Genomic DNA, 15,330 nt, shown 5'->3' with positions numbered 1-15,330 from the left:
GGGGGGAGAGATTTAGGTCGCGTTCGGCTTTGAAGTGGGATGACTTTTTGGAGGGAGGGGAAGGAAGCTTACTTTAATTTCGTATTGAGTTCTCCCCCCCCCCACATACCTTTGTGGGAACATAAATGAAGATTCAGCCTGGCTATAATAATTTTTTAGATGTTTTGCAATCAGATTTGAGCTTCTTTTCTTTTCTTTTCTTTTTTAAAAATAAAGGTACTTTAGGCTCATTGACATTTTCGTCTTTTACCAAAGAGTAACAATCACAATGTCCCCTCTTTGGGGGGGGGGGTAGGGAATTGAAAACGTCTACCCTGCAGACATCAATCTGATTTCCAGAGAATTCACCCCCCCCCAAGTATTTTCTTTATGATTGCTTAGGTTGTTTTTTGGGGAGGGGGAAAAGGGGGGGAGTTGTTGAGGGGTGGTGGTGGGGATAATATGGCTTGTGGTGGAGAAAACCTCGCCTGCATTTGTGTGTAAGGGGGAAACATTTGAAGGAAGAAGCAGGTAGGTTTGCTTTCAATTTGATCTGTTCTTGGTCGCATTACTGGAAAGTAGTAAAGAGGTAGAAAGAGAAGCAGAGTTACTATGATTAACAGTGATGGTCGGTGTGGAGGCTTGGGGAGGAATGGAGGGCAAGCCACCTACAATTTGTCCCTGACCAAGTCTCATCCACCTACCCATCTATCCATCCATGCATCTGTCTATCCATCCATCCATCCATCCATCCATCCATTTATCCATCCATTCGTCTATCTATCTCTCTAATTCTGGTTTTGATAGGGGGCAATAGTTTGACTAGCACAGTATGGAAGGGAGAGAGAGAGAGAAGATCAGATGTAAGGGTTGGAAGAGTCAAAGGTGGAGAAAAGCGGGTAGTACAAGGCTTTCCTAGTAAGTCTTCAACAGAGAATTATCTGCAGACTTTTCTGAGGGGAGAGAGTAGTCGAACCAGTTTTCTGGAAGAGTTATTTATTATTAAATAGCAGCCAGTCTCTGTGTCCTGTGCTCACCAGGGAGGTGGGAGAGAAAAGGGCAGGGGGAAACGGCATGAATCTGATACTGTTTTCTGGGCTCTGCATCATTTCATGTTCAGCTGTGGATCTTTGACATCTGAAGGGAGGGAGAATTGCATTCAAGGTGCAGTATAGTCTCTGCCAAGGCAAAGGCTCTGTTGTCACTGCTCCACCGAAGTTTATTAGTTTCCACACTATGGGGGTTAAAAGAAACATTTAGATCTTCCATGTGAAACAAACAACTGAAAATGTAGTTCATTTTTATCTGTTAGCTTGAATGATTATTTATAAGCTAGAAACTCATTGGCCTATGTGAGCAGCCACTAGGTTCTCCCATAATGATGTAACCTCCGATAAATGTGAATAACTATAAAAATAAGAAGGGGACAGTAACTTAAACAGCATCTCTGGTCTTTGCCCAGAAGTTATTACAGTGATAATGAGCTAGTTAAATTTATAGTCAGTGAGAAAAGGTATGATAGAAGAGAGAAGGTTGAGTGAGACCGCTATTTATCAAAACATTAAATTCTATTTTGTTTTAAAATGTTTGACTTGAATGAAATATTCTTCTGAAGTCAGAATGCTTTAAAAAAAAGAAAGATAGAAAAACAGAACAATTTGAAACACCAGTAACAATAGAGAAAACCCACAACCAATGAGGAATTTTAATGGTTGTGGGGTTAGATCAAAGAAGAGTCTGTGTGATTCCTTCTGCCATGAATGTCCAGCAGAAAAGTAAAATTTGTTGAAATAAAGAAAATAGCTCTGGTGTTTCATTAAGAAAATAGGATGCTTATGAAAAATTACCTAAACCCTACAGGGGGAATTTTTCAGCCACTCACCAATAGGTTTCCTTGGAAAGATGGATCATTATCCTACTGAATTCCCATTCTTCCAAAATAGCTACAAATTGAAAAGCCTGGGATTCGAAGCCCCAGATAGGCTAATTGTTGTAGGTACATGGCTAGATATAACAATATTACCACAATAATAATAATTTACTGTGGTTTAGAAATGGTCATGTTAACAATTCTTCTCCATCCATATTCTCTGTTTGTTCTATTCATAAGCCTTCCCGAATAGCAAATGCTTTTGAAGAATTTTCATATAATTGGATTTCAGGAGAAAGGAAGTTTCCCCTGTTTTCATACAGTTTTCCAGAAGGAAACCCTCTATGTGGCTAAGGACACGATCCCTATCATTTGTCAGAATTCTAGAGAATAATAAAAATATGTTCATCGATAGGACACTATTCTGGGAAGATTTTTTTTCCCTTTTTAATTCATACCTGAGAGGCTGGAGACATACTTATGAAGTTTCTAATGCTTTTAAAGGGCATTTTGTCACTGAGTGAGAGGAACAGATATTTGCTCAGTATTCATGGCTCTGTAGCTTTTTGAGGCGATCAGTCTCTAAAATATCTAACATAAAAATAGTTTTTCAACTCAAGAAATGCAGTTGTTTTCATGATGCCTATTAATTTACCTAGAAATTCCTATGGGAGCATAGGATCTTTGAATCAAGCTTGTGTTTAGAGTGCTGGCTTATTGACCACTTAGGCAAAAACACACCTTATGGTGTTGGACAAAGCCAACCTTGGACGCTTTTGATCATAATTATCTCTTAGACACGATTGATCCTTGTTAAACGGCACAAATTACAGGTATCACTTACTGCCTTCAGATGACACCTAATCTGAACTCCTTATCAGAATTTTGTTTTTTAGCTCAGGACCTATTTATTGGTTTTTTAAATGTCTTGCACAAAGCCTCTATTTCCCTTTCACATTTCCTATCTTGGTTGTTTTGCATTATGTATTGCTTGTGATCAAATACTTAACAAAATAAACTTTACAGGCTTTTCAGTTGAATTACCAGCCTAAGTCTCAACTATGCCCTATGGCTTTAAGTGCCGTGCATCCACAACTAGGGGGAGCTCATAGCCTGTCTCATGGTAGAGGATGGTTAAATTGAGCTTGGTGTACTGGTGGTTAGGATACAATAGGATTGAAAATAATGGCTATATCGGAGGCAGTTTGCATTGCTGCAGAATGTCTTAAGTGTAAAGTTGTAATATTGATTTCCATGAAGAGATCTGTGCAGGCAAAATGAGAGTATAAGTTTGAGAAATCTATTTTCAAACAATTATCATTGATTTGCAAGGCTGCGTTCACAGATGGGTTTAAAAACAATTACGATTATTATTATTTTTTTAATGGCATGTTTCCCTATCAACCCCCCAAATTTATATCCTGAAAATTCCATAATGCTATTAAGTAATCAGGCTAACAATAATCATTAGTCATTGTCGGTCGGGGTACAGTAAATAAATCTCTCTACTACGGAGGTAGACTGTACATCTATGTTTGTCTGCAATACATATCACAAACATACCACAGAGGAAAGCATTCCAGCATTCAGTAGTCGGAGACTCAGAACAACTTAGTGAAAGGAAATTCCCTTTGTATCTCATTTTAGAGTATGTGCCTTCTTATTCCCAGTCACTGTGCAATCATTCTGTCCTATGGAGGGTAAGATGGCCAGTCCCCAAAAGATATAAAATGCTAAGTCACAGGATGTAGCAAAGTTTCTGTAGAATAAGGTATCTAGGTTGCTTAGTCTATAGAGGACCGTTGTCCAGTATTGTGGCTGCCTTTCCAGCATGGAACTCTTTCTTACCTAAATATGTAATTTTGTGCTTTGATCAGCTAGCTTTCTGGATACATAATGCTTTCTTCTTGGAGTCCAAGAAATCCATCAGAAAACAGCAACGTTTAGTTTTCTGTTAGAGCTCAATATTCGGGCAGGGAAGGTTATACTGTCACAGGAAGGAGTGCTTTATTCTAACCTGAAAGAGAAATAAATTAGGTCAGACAAAAGACTAGGGCTGTCATCAACTGTAGAAAGAGCCTTCACTCTCGAGTACAGAGGGCTAGCAATTTATCTGATGATTTCTCTACTTCATTTAACGTTTGAAGTGGGGTGGTTGTAAGCATATACAGAGACGGCAGCCAAAGAGCCCAGAAATGAAGATGTGCAGTCCCCCCAAATACTGAAGAGATCAGTGTCCCACAGGCTCTCAAAAATCGTTTTCTTTGCAGAAATCCCAAACCTCTCCCTTGTGGTCTGTCTCATTTCCACAGCGTTTAACTTTTCCCAGGAGAAGCCATGAAAGCACAGAACTCGGCAGAGACCCCTGAGATGGAAATGTGGTTTTTAAGAGTCCTGCTGAGGGACACTGAAAAGGGAGGTGGAGGCAGAAGGGAGCTGTGTCCGTGGCCTTGGTCATATTTGGACTTGGAGGGAGGGAGAATAGCTGGTCACTGCTAAATGAACATCATAGAATTTTTAGAGCTGGAAGAAGGCCCTAGAATCATATAATTTTATATAATCTCAGAACTGGAAGGGATCGTAGAATATATAAGATTCAAATACGTAGGAACCTTAGTTGTCAAAAAAAACAAAACAAAACAAAACAAAACAAACAAACCCATAGAGTATTTATACTTGGTAGAGACTTAGAATTATAGAATATTTAAGCTGAATGATATCTTAGAACATAGACCATCTGAGGCAGAAAGTATCTCAGCGATCATCTCATTCAACTTCATTTTTACTTAAAGGAGAAACCCAGGCAGGCCCAGGGTGGCCAAGTTTCTTGCACCATCTCACACCAGCTTTAGTGGCAGGGCTGGGTCTCTGGGATGCCATTCCAAATGCTCTTTTCATTAATGCTGTGCCATGCCCATAATGGTTCTCTGTGCTGGCCTCCAGCCTCACCTTCAACCAGAACTGTCTGAGGAGTTTGGTCTCTGGAGGTTAACAGTAGTGTCACCTATGGGCAGGAAAAGAGGAAAATAAATGATCTTTGGGGACTGTCTCATATACCACACAGTAAAGTTATTGATGCAATACAAGTACTTTATAGGGTCTGTGTTGCTACGTGGTGTTAGATGTGGATACATTTATATATTTTTAATGAGGAGGGGAAAAGAAAGACATCAATAACCGTCTGCAGTATTGATAAATGTATGATTCATTCAGCTGCTGTTATTATGGCATCTTCATCTCACCATCGTTTATTTACTCTCATAAAAGGAGTGTGGGCCACAGGTATACCCTTCTCAGCTGCCACTGTCAACCTCTCGCTGTCTTTGTGGGGGCCACAATAAGTTGCAGCCCATGAACCTAAGTGAGATTTGGTTCTGCCGGGCTCCCCATCTTCCCACCCCCACCCCCGAGAAATGCTGTGGACCATCTACCCTGAGCAGCAGCTTTTCCCAAGGCATATATAAAAAGTGCGGAGAGCAGACTATTAGAAAACAAATGGAAGCCGAGGGACACACTTCATGTGTCTCAGGCACGTGTCAGCGAGGGGGGTTAGAGGAATATCGTCATTTTACTGGCAAAAGTGACACCAGATCGGGGATTTGATTAATGATGGCACATTCACAGGGACTTAGTTCTATATTTTTGACATATGCAAGGCTTTTGTGTAGTTGCCACAATGCAAGAAATTCATGTTGGGTTTTTTCTTTCTTTTTTTTTTTTTTTTTTTTTTTTGTTTTTTTTTTGTTTTTCCCCTCTGAAGCAGCTGATGATTTTGCCTGTGTGGCTTGAACATGCTCAAGATAATTTGCTGAAATTCAGCCCCACACGCACAATATTGAGGAACTTCAAAGAGGCTGGGTGAGCCTCTTTGAAAACAAACCCCTCTCTATTTTACAGAATGCTTTAGGACCTCGTCCACTAAAGCCACAGAAATACAAATCCACTTGGGAAATATACTAATATATTCCTCAGTCGAGCAGCATCATTTAAGAAAAGAAAAACGACTCAAGAAAAGTTGAATGCCAGTGTTCTTATAATTAGCCGGGGCCTTGGAAATCATTTCACTTCTAAGAAAGAGACACTTGGAAGGGCAGTAATGTTTCAATCCACTCTGGAGATCAGAGGCTTAAAGCAGTCGCCCTACACAGGGTCGACTCCTCTGGCAGTGGAGGGGTTGGTGCTTTGGGCTCCTGTAAATAGGAGGGCTCGCCTGCCGCTGCAGCCACTGCTGCTGTTCCTCCTCTTCTTCCTCCTCCTCCTCTTGCTGTTGCTGCTGCTGCTGCTGAGTTTCTTTTTTAAAAGAATGGCATTAAATAAAACAAATCTAATTCATTTGGCAACAAAGGCTGCTTTTATATCACATCATCACAGTCTCTGCTGTGGCTCTGAAGATTTAAAGCTACTTTAGTTTTACAAGACCTGCTGAATGTATTTAAGGGCTTCCGTAGCAGTAAATCTTCCCCCCCACCCCAAAAGCAACTAGTTTATTTATCAAAACATAGGTCACTCCTCTCTGGTGCTGTGTTCTTAGCATTTTATTAAGTAACGTTTCAGTAATGGATCCATAAATATACCTGAATGTCTTTTTCAGCCTTTCTCCTTTTTCTCCCCCCGCCCCCCCCCCTTGAATTTGTTAGGCTCAGACTCTTCTTTTCTTCAATTTCTGAAGGGAGGGTAGCTTGGGCCACAATGGCCTTGGAGAGGTTTGGGATGGTTCTCCAGAGAGTGTTTTTAATGTATCGACTCAAGCTGAAATTGGACGAGACATTTATTTGAAAGGATCTCTCTCCCCTTTCCCATTGACTCTCTCCCTATTTCTCTTGTCATTGGTGTTTTAAATTTAGTACTTAAGGAAAACTGCCCGAATTAAGTTGTAGACCTCTGACCTCCAGACCCTTCTTATCAATTTACAAAACTGACCATGTTTGCCTCTGTTAAAATGGTTCCCACTCTGCCAAAGGACTCATTTGATTTGGCTGGTTTCAGTGGAAGAGAAAAATAACGACCAAAAAAAAAATCAATTACCCAAACTACTTGGTGCTGCATAGATTGAGCCTTTCCCCTGGACTGCTGCCCCAGATTGACAGTTTTTTTTTTATTTTTCTGTTTTTAGAGGTCTGTCTTGTTTCATGGGTGTTCTACGCCTAGGGCCTTAGTGGAAAAGCCTTGAATTCAGGCTGTTGGGAGGGCTGAGGTGTGAGGAGCTTCTTTGGAAGTGTCTCAGTGTGGGAAGAAGCTTGTCTCCACCTCCTATGGATCAGGGCCATGGGTGTGGGTGCCAGGTCTCTATCTCTTCATAGGGCACAGTAAGAGATGGCTAGCAGGGAGGGGCTGGTAGGACCAGAGGGCAGATAAGGTATAGAGCAATGTTGTTTTCTATAACTCCTGTGGTTACAACTGCCCTTCTACTCTCTGTCCCACTCCTTCCCCTTTCAGAAATAATTGAACCCTTCCACCAATCAATAAATGCCTCACCCAGGACCTCTGCTTTTGAAACTGGCCTGTTAAATGTGTGGTTAACCACACTGGGTGGACAGCCCTGTGGCCAAACAACAGCAGCAAGGGCTGAGTGGTCAAAGCTGGGCTGTGGCTAAGCAGGACTTAGATCTTTTGGTTGGATACCTTGAATTTGTTTTAAGACTTCTCTATGATGCAAGAAATGCCTCTAAATATATATTTGCTTTGTATTTCTTGTTCTCCCTCTGTGTCCATGCAAGACAGTGATTATTTGCACTGTTAAGATAACTTTCTAAAAATCTGCTGTCACTTTTTGAGTCATCTATTCAAAAATTCTTCCTTATACACACACACACACACACACACACACACAAATTGATTATTTTCTCCATACCCCTTTATGTTCTCTTGGATACAATGAAATTAAAAATTGATGGCATGGGCTTAGAAAGTGTTGTGCTCAGTTGAATGTTAGTCTGGTATGGCTTGGGTGCATGGTATTCGGAGGCAATGAATTTTTCCTTTCGAGAAAAAAGAAGGAAATGATCAGCTCACCAATTCTTGGTAAATATAGGTTGTTTGGTAGATGGGAACTCCCAGAGCATAAGAATGGCTTTCGTAGGAAGCAGGTGTAAAATCTTTTCGTTTAGTTTTGCTAGCCTAGCCCAGTCCAGCTCAGCCCAGCCTAGTCTATAGACAGAAGCAGGCTGGCTCTGATGTTCCTGTAAACATGATGACACATTACGACGATGGTGACAACTGAGGGCCTCCCATTTTGGGAATCTATGGGTAACAAGCAGCCCCTACCTGCAAAAGAAATTAATTTCTGTGCAAATTTCCTCTGAATTGTGGCTTATCCATTAATGATGGGAATTTGGATTTGAATCAAAGGGGAAGAACACACGCAAATTCCTATCTGCTATCTGGGTGCAATAACGTGGCTGCTGCTTGCTATGTAGTAAGTGGGTAGTGCTGGCTGAAGGCTGGGCTTTGAAAAGAGGACAATCTTTGAAGTCCCAGTCTCTGAGGTAGGATTTCCCTGTGGATGGATGCAGTGGCAATTCAGAAATGTATCAAATGCAGTTAATAAGTTCCCTGCTCATTGGGCCAACCTGAAACTCAGAGATGGTAACTGACGAGGCAGGGCAGATGAACCTATGGCACATACTGCTGCGTCAATGTTACTCAATGTTGGGGGGGTGTTATTCTTTGTCTCCCCCCCCCCCCCGCCTGCCTAGTGAATTATCAGTCCCTTAAAATTTGCTTCAAGCCAGATAGAATGTGGTATTGGGGGGCATTACATTAGAATTCACGTTTGCTATTTTTCCTCTTCATAAAGTTGATGGTATTTATTTTTGAAACCCATAACGTTACCACCTTGGGAGGGTCGAGGTAATCTTTGTTCCTCGATTGAACCTTGGGCATCGAAGACCTAAATTTGTTACAAAATGGAATTTAAACTATCAGGCCTCTTAAAGGCTTTCAGGTTTTAGAATTCTAACCTCTTCCCTTATGTTGCTAGTCCCATGTCCACATTTTAATGTCATTTCGATTTAAATTTTAAAAGGGGTTCACAATATATATTTTTATTAATATTATTATATGAAGTACTGAAGTAGCAAAATTTTGTTTTGACCGAATTGTAGGTACCTGGAAAATTTCTGAAAAAAGGAAACCTCATTTTTCCTTCTTATTTCCCCAAAGCAAAGGGTATGAAACTTTTGTTGGGCTCAATAACATCCGCGCCCTGTGACATCTCGGCACCAGTGTGTATACACTACTACTACTGAGAGAGGGCTTATTATCAAAAGATGTGAACAGGTCAAAGCATGCCCAGATCGAAGAGATCCATTCTCATTTTTTCTTTTTCTGTGGTGTTCTCTGTCCTATGTGGATACAGGCTGATGAAAATCAGGAGGTGAAGTTGTTAGGGTCTAAATCATGCACCCGGACTTTTGAGGGTACAGTGAGGTGGGCTTTGATCAGCTATAGACCTCAAAGTACCAAGTAATGAGTGAAAAAGGGTTCCTTTTTCTTTAGGGCCAATTGGAGTTTACTTGGCCCTTGCCAAAGGAACAGAAAGTGTTGCCTTTTCTTTCTTTTTTCCCTTCCCCTTCTATTATGAAAAGCATTGAGAGAGGGACACACATACACACAGTCAACATGTATAACACAACAAACAACAGCCAAAGGAAATGAAACCACAGGGTTTCTGTATTGAGGGTGTCTCAAAAAATCTTTTTTTTTCAAGTGTGAGTTCTCAGGCCTGAAATGGCACCCTGCATCGACCTGTTTGGACAGAAGGATCATTTGGATTTGGGGAGGTGTAGCTGAGATGGGTCCATGTCTGGCTGGACCCCATGGGAGTAATATGTGTAATAAGACTACCAAATAAAATCCATGTGGCCTTGTATTCAGAAACTCTTTCCTCCTTCGGGTGAAGCTTGCCCCATCATGTCATGTTAGCACAGTTGTTGATGTATACAGGGTTTCGCTTTCCAAATTGAAAATTCTTCATTTCTTTTCTTAGAGGGGGCAGACACAGAAAGATTTGTATGCTTCTTCCACAAGTCCCCAGCCCCCCCCCCACTTCCACCTGTAGCAAAAACAACAACATTTTGGATTCTGATTCTTGTGCTTTGGGTTGTGGATTTTCCGTCAAACTTTGGTTTTTATTTATGGGACTGGAGGAGATCTGAGATATGGATAGCGAATTCTTTAGGAGACACGACTGGGTACTTGCTGACTTGAAGCAAAAATTAAAAGTATAGTATAGTTAAAAATCTTTTGAAGCTTTCAGACTCAATTACTGCGGATCTCAAGGACTTACTGCATGAAGAAAGTGAAAAGCTGATTTTCTGAAAGGCAAAGGCTGCCAAAAAATGAAAGAATACCAGATGTTACCACTCCCCCCACCCCCCAAAAAAGTGCGTTACCAAGTCCTTAGCAAAAGAGGAGAGGAATGTTTTCGAATAGGCATATGTGAACTCTGCTAATTTTTAAATTAGCCTGTGTTTCTTGTGAATTAGAAAATGAATTTGAAATCATTTAGCTGGATCTCTTAGCAAGAATTTAAATCTGTTTAGAAATTTTTGGGTACTTCGAGTCTAAACAGTAAATTATGAAATGGGAAGAAAAGTTAATGAAAATATTTCTCACACCCTGATGAGATGGCAAAGTAAAAAGAAAATTTTAGGTTAAGTCAGATGGAGGCCTGAGAATCATAGCTCAAAAAATATAAATATATTTAAGCCTCGATCAGTTCCCACAGAAGTGGCATTTAAACCTGTGGCAGGTCCCTTTTTCTTCCCTGCTACCTCCCTTACCTTTTGGCTTATCCCTTGTCTCCTTTCAACTCTCCATTTCATTTTGTCCTTTTTAGCTTTTTTTTTTTTTAGTTCATCTCCTTTGTGCTTAAAAAAAATATTTTGACATCCTCCTCCTATCTATTAGAGATCCTTCTCTAGAAATAGTGCACAATACATCCTTATATTTCTAAAGAACTGTTTTCACAGTACTCTCCTTTGGCTCTGAAATTATGTATATGTAATTGGTAATTAAAGGTGCGAGCTTTTCAATATAAACAATATTGCTCAATGTTAGATCGTTAAAGGGAGCAGAGGCACTAAATAATTACCTTTTACATTCTGACAAACTGTTCACAGAAATCCAGTCTCCCTAGCATCACTATTCAGCAGAAGGGTTATGATTACATTTTCAGTATGGCAAAGCATCTTTTCATAAAATAAATTGGTAAATTAATTATGTAGTATTGTCTTCAAACTCCCTTTAAAGTAAACTCTGGGTTTTTTTTTAAAGGCGTAATTAATGGTTTCCAGAATGTGTATTGTGTTTGCTGTTTAGTTACCTTGTAGATTTTCTTTGTTACAACTCTGCAGACAGCAGCCTTTTGGTGTGGATTTCTTTGCCTATATGATATTTTTATATTTCCACATTTCTAATGCATTTCTACATTTATCTCATTCGGAACTCGGCTCAGCCTTCTCTTTGCTTCTGCTCAGCAGAATCCTGAATTATAGTTCTCTTCCTGCTATACAGACACACACAAACACACACACACACATGCATACACATCTCCCGTTTGTGATACATGTACATATTACATGCATAGATGAAGATTGTTGGGGAAGCTTCCCTGAGGAAGCTTGTGCTACTATCAGGGGAAATAATAAGCCCATGATTTATTTGGAGGATGGGAGATGCCACAGAAATTTTTCCTTGAATTATCTGTTCCTTGGCTCTGACCATTCAATAACTTCACAGCCACGGAATGCATTTTTCCCGTCATCTCTGCTCCCTACTCTTTCGTGGTTTCCATTATTCTTTGCTAAATACTGAACAGTTTAAAATTTACCTTGCTTCTCTGGCTTCAGACCTTTGTCTAGTTTGCCCGGCTGTCAGAACTTGAACACCTTTTATTCTGTTAGAATGCTAATATTTGCATTTCTAAAATTCCAACAAAATCTCAGATCCTGAGGGGATTATGAAACCTTTTTGTGTCTCCTTTGTTTCGATAAGAAATTTTAGGCTGCAAAGTTAAAATGTCTTCCTTAAGTGGCTTGTTACCTTTTAAGATCTTCATTATCTTCAAACTATTTTATTCTCCCCTCTCCAACCTTCTAATAAGCATGCATAGATGAATGAAGTAGAATTATATATATATTTTAATATAAATATATATAAAATATATTTTAATTCAATAGACTGGGCCCCTACTATGTATAAGGCACTGAACATATATTGTAACCTGTAAACATGGTTTCCTATGTTTCTAACCAACCAAGAAAAAAAAATCAATAGCTAACTGGTAATAGTTGGGACAAACCAATTAGGAAAATAGAATTCTGACCAATAGCTTTTTTTGGTTGTTGCAAACATCTTGTATTTGTCACTGTTGCCCTCTGAACTCTGTCTGCCTGTCCATCCCTGTGCTGTTTTGTAGATGATATAACCTGCCTTTAGGGAGAGAATTTTGAGAAAGGTTCAAGGTATGGGGGAAGAGTTATTTCACCTTACTGAAACTCAGTTTCCTCATCTGTAAAATGAAGATAATAGTAAGGACCTTTCTTATCTGATACGGTTGTTGGGAAAGTACATCTTTCATAAGTCTTGAAGCAGTGAAATATAAGAGGAATAGGGACTAGACCTAAGATTTCAGTGATGTAGGGAATTCTCAGTGAGGAAATTTCTTTTAACTTTCTTTGCAAACGCTAGTCTCAGAAGGATACCTGGAACCTTTAGTGGTTAAGTGACTTGCCCTGGGTCACACAGCTATTCTGTATCAGAGGTATTAACTTAAAAATCCATCTCTTTCTGGCTTTAAGGCCAACTCTCCCTTCACTCATCCATGCTAAATAATAATAATAATGCTAATATTTATATAGCATTTACTATATGCCAGGCACTGTGCACCTAATATCTTCGCACTCATTTGATCCTCACAACAACCTTGGGAAGTGGCTACTATTATCATCCCCCTTTTATAGATAAGGAAACTAAGGTGGTCAGAAGTTAAGTGACTTGCCCAGGATCACACTGTTAAAGTAAGTGTCTGAAGCTTAGGTCTATCCTCTGAGTCACCTTAGCTCCCTTATTATGACTTTTCCAGTAACAATATTAGTAACTATTAATATGAATGTCAAGAAGGTTAGAATAAGTTATCCTTTTATCAGGAGGATGCTGGAGCCCTATGCCTAATAAAATATCATTTGATATTTTGTTTGATATTTTGATATAGGTTTATAGGAGTGCCAGAACCTTTTGGGAAGAAGCCAGGGTCAACTAGGCCATCACAGCATTTTATGAGCACAGGATCCATTCCTAAGCAAGGTTGCTTTTGTTAGTTGGGGTGGTAGCTGAGTTGGGGATGTCTGAAGGGGGAAAATAAAAGGAAAATGAGAGGCAGGAATTAAGATCCATACTTGTGAGCTTCCACTTTTCCTAGTTTGACTGTTCAAATGTTTTCGAACACTTAAGCCCATCTTTTTTCTTTCTGCCCCCTCTCTCTCCCTCCTTCCCCCTTTCTCTTCTCCATGTTAAGCAGAGGCTGACCATGTGGAAGCCGCCATTGTCGACGAAGATGAAGGTCTTGAGATAGAGGAGCCGGGTGGCCTCGGGCTGACCACAGGTGGGACAGATCCAGACCTGCTGACCTGTGGACAGTGTCAGATGAATTTTCCCTTGAGAGACATCCTGGTGTTTATAGAGCACAAGAAGAAACAGTGTAGTGGGAGCCTTGGTGTTTGCTACGAGAAGAGCCTGGATAAAAGCAGTCCCCCCCCTTCGTCACGCTCCGAGCTCAGGAAAGTGTCAGAGCCAGTGGAAATCGGGATCCAAGTCACCCCGGATGAAGAAGATCGTCTACTGACGCCCACAAAAGGAATTTGTCCGAAGCAGGAAAATATTGCAGGTATGGCATGCTTGCTTTTCCCATTCTCACTTTAAAATATAGAGATGCTCAAAGATACTCTCCCTATAATAGCACGTGTGCCATGAGGTAGAGGCAGCCCCCCAAGAAAGGGCACTAGAGTGTGAGGACCGCAGCACTGATGCTGCAGAACTGTCCGGTCTGCCATGATTTTGCCTCACTGGGGCTGATGCCGCTTTGGAGGTTGGTCTTTAAGGACCACCACGAGAGTACCAGGTGTATCAACATAATTGCCCAGAAACTTCCCGGGACTCTTTGTTTTCTAATCCACTCTCTACACTGAGCCCTCAGGAAATGATGGGCATAGGGTTCAGAGGAGGTAATTAATCTTATTATTTTTTGGTGAGTGGCTTTCTCTTTATGTTATAATCTAGTTGACCTTATCATTGCTGCCAGAAGTAAAAGATGGAGTAGAAAGGGCAGCATGGAAGTGGAAGTTAATGGAACTAGTCCCAGCACTTCATAAACTTGCTTTTAGGACCTCAGGCATCCTGGGTCTCAGTTTCCTTCTCCGTAAAAACAGAGGAGGGAGGTTAAATCAGGAGGCAATGCCAACGCAATAGAAAGAGCTCCGTATGAGAAGACACAGATTTGAGTCTGTACTCTGCCGCTCACTAGTTTTGTGAAAGGTCAAACAAACAGCCTCTGTGAACCTCAGTTTCCCCATCTGTAAAATAAGGGGGAGGCCTATCTCTAAGGTCTTTTTCAATTCAAATATTCTAAGGATCCAAGAATAATGGGGATTTCGTAGAAGATCCACTGTGTTTAGGGGAAATGGGAGCTGCTGCTCCTTACCCCCAGTCCTACTGGATGGTTTTCCCTGTATTCAAGTCCTATATAAGCTCAACACATGCTCACCTTCTTCTCAGTCTGTTTCTTCTCAAAAGCGCGGTTTTTCGAGAATTGCCTTTCTCTGTTAACTTGCTATTTCCTTTCGAGCATTGCAACCCTCCATCCAAAGCAATAGACCCCTTTTTGTGTGCTTGTGTCTCTCTTTGGTGGAATCTATAAAAGGATGCTGCTTACAAGAGCAAACACTATAGCTGTGGCATGGAAGGATGAGCCTCAGTTTGGGAGTCAAAGGGCCTCTTGTTATTTACTCTCTATGTTTGTGGGCAAGTCACTTCCCTTCATGGGAGCCTCAGTTTCTTCATCTTTAAAAATGAGGGGCTTTTAGAAAGTCCCTTCCAGTTCAAAAGCTGATGTTTTTCACTGCTTTTATTTTCATAGTTATGGTGAATAGAGGAAGATTAGGCTTAAACAGAAGCCCACCAGCGGCTTTTAAAGATTTGGAATGGCGCTTTCTCTTTTTCCATTGGCGTGTCTACACTTAACCTGGAAATCTTACCTCTTCCTCAGTGTGCTGCTTTTGGATTGGTATTTTCTGTCCTAGCCACTTACAGCTAGTGTAAGACCGCAGGCAAGTCCTTTCCCTACCATCTTTGGACCTTATTTTCCTCACCTGTGGCATGAGGCGGGTGGCTAAGATGGTGTCTAAAGGTAGCTTCCATTACTCATATCCTATGATTATAGGTTCCCTTCTGACTCAAGATTTCACAACTAAGTGAACTTGATG

At 40.6% G+C, this 15,330-nt stretch overlaps 1 protein-coding gene across 1 annotated transcript in view; it reads left to right on the top strand.

The window, feature by feature from the left end:
- The window catches only part of BCL11B (BAF chromatin remodeling complex subunit BCL11B), a 169,496-nt gene that overhangs the window by 34,674 nt on the left and 119,492 nt on the right, over nt 1-15,330 (top strand). The window contains exons 2-3 of the mRNA XM_044659901.1: nt 9,207-9,267; nt 13,368-13,736. Coding sequence (XP_044515836.1) covers nt 9,207-9,267; nt 13,368-13,736 — 430 coding nt within the window. The remainder of the gene's footprint in view (nt 1-9,206; nt 9,268-13,367; nt 13,737-15,330) is intronic.

Source organism: Gracilinanus agilis, chromosome 2 (assembly GCF_016433145.1).
Source record: "Gracilinanus agilis isolate LMUSP501 chromosome 2, AgileGrace, whole genome shotgun sequence".
NCBI classification, from domain to species: Eukaryota; Metazoa; Chordata; class Mammalia; order Didelphimorphia; family Didelphidae; genus Gracilinanus; species Gracilinanus agilis.
Note: the sequence above shows the minus strand (reverse complement) of the source record. Positions and strands in the feature narration are given on the sequence as shown.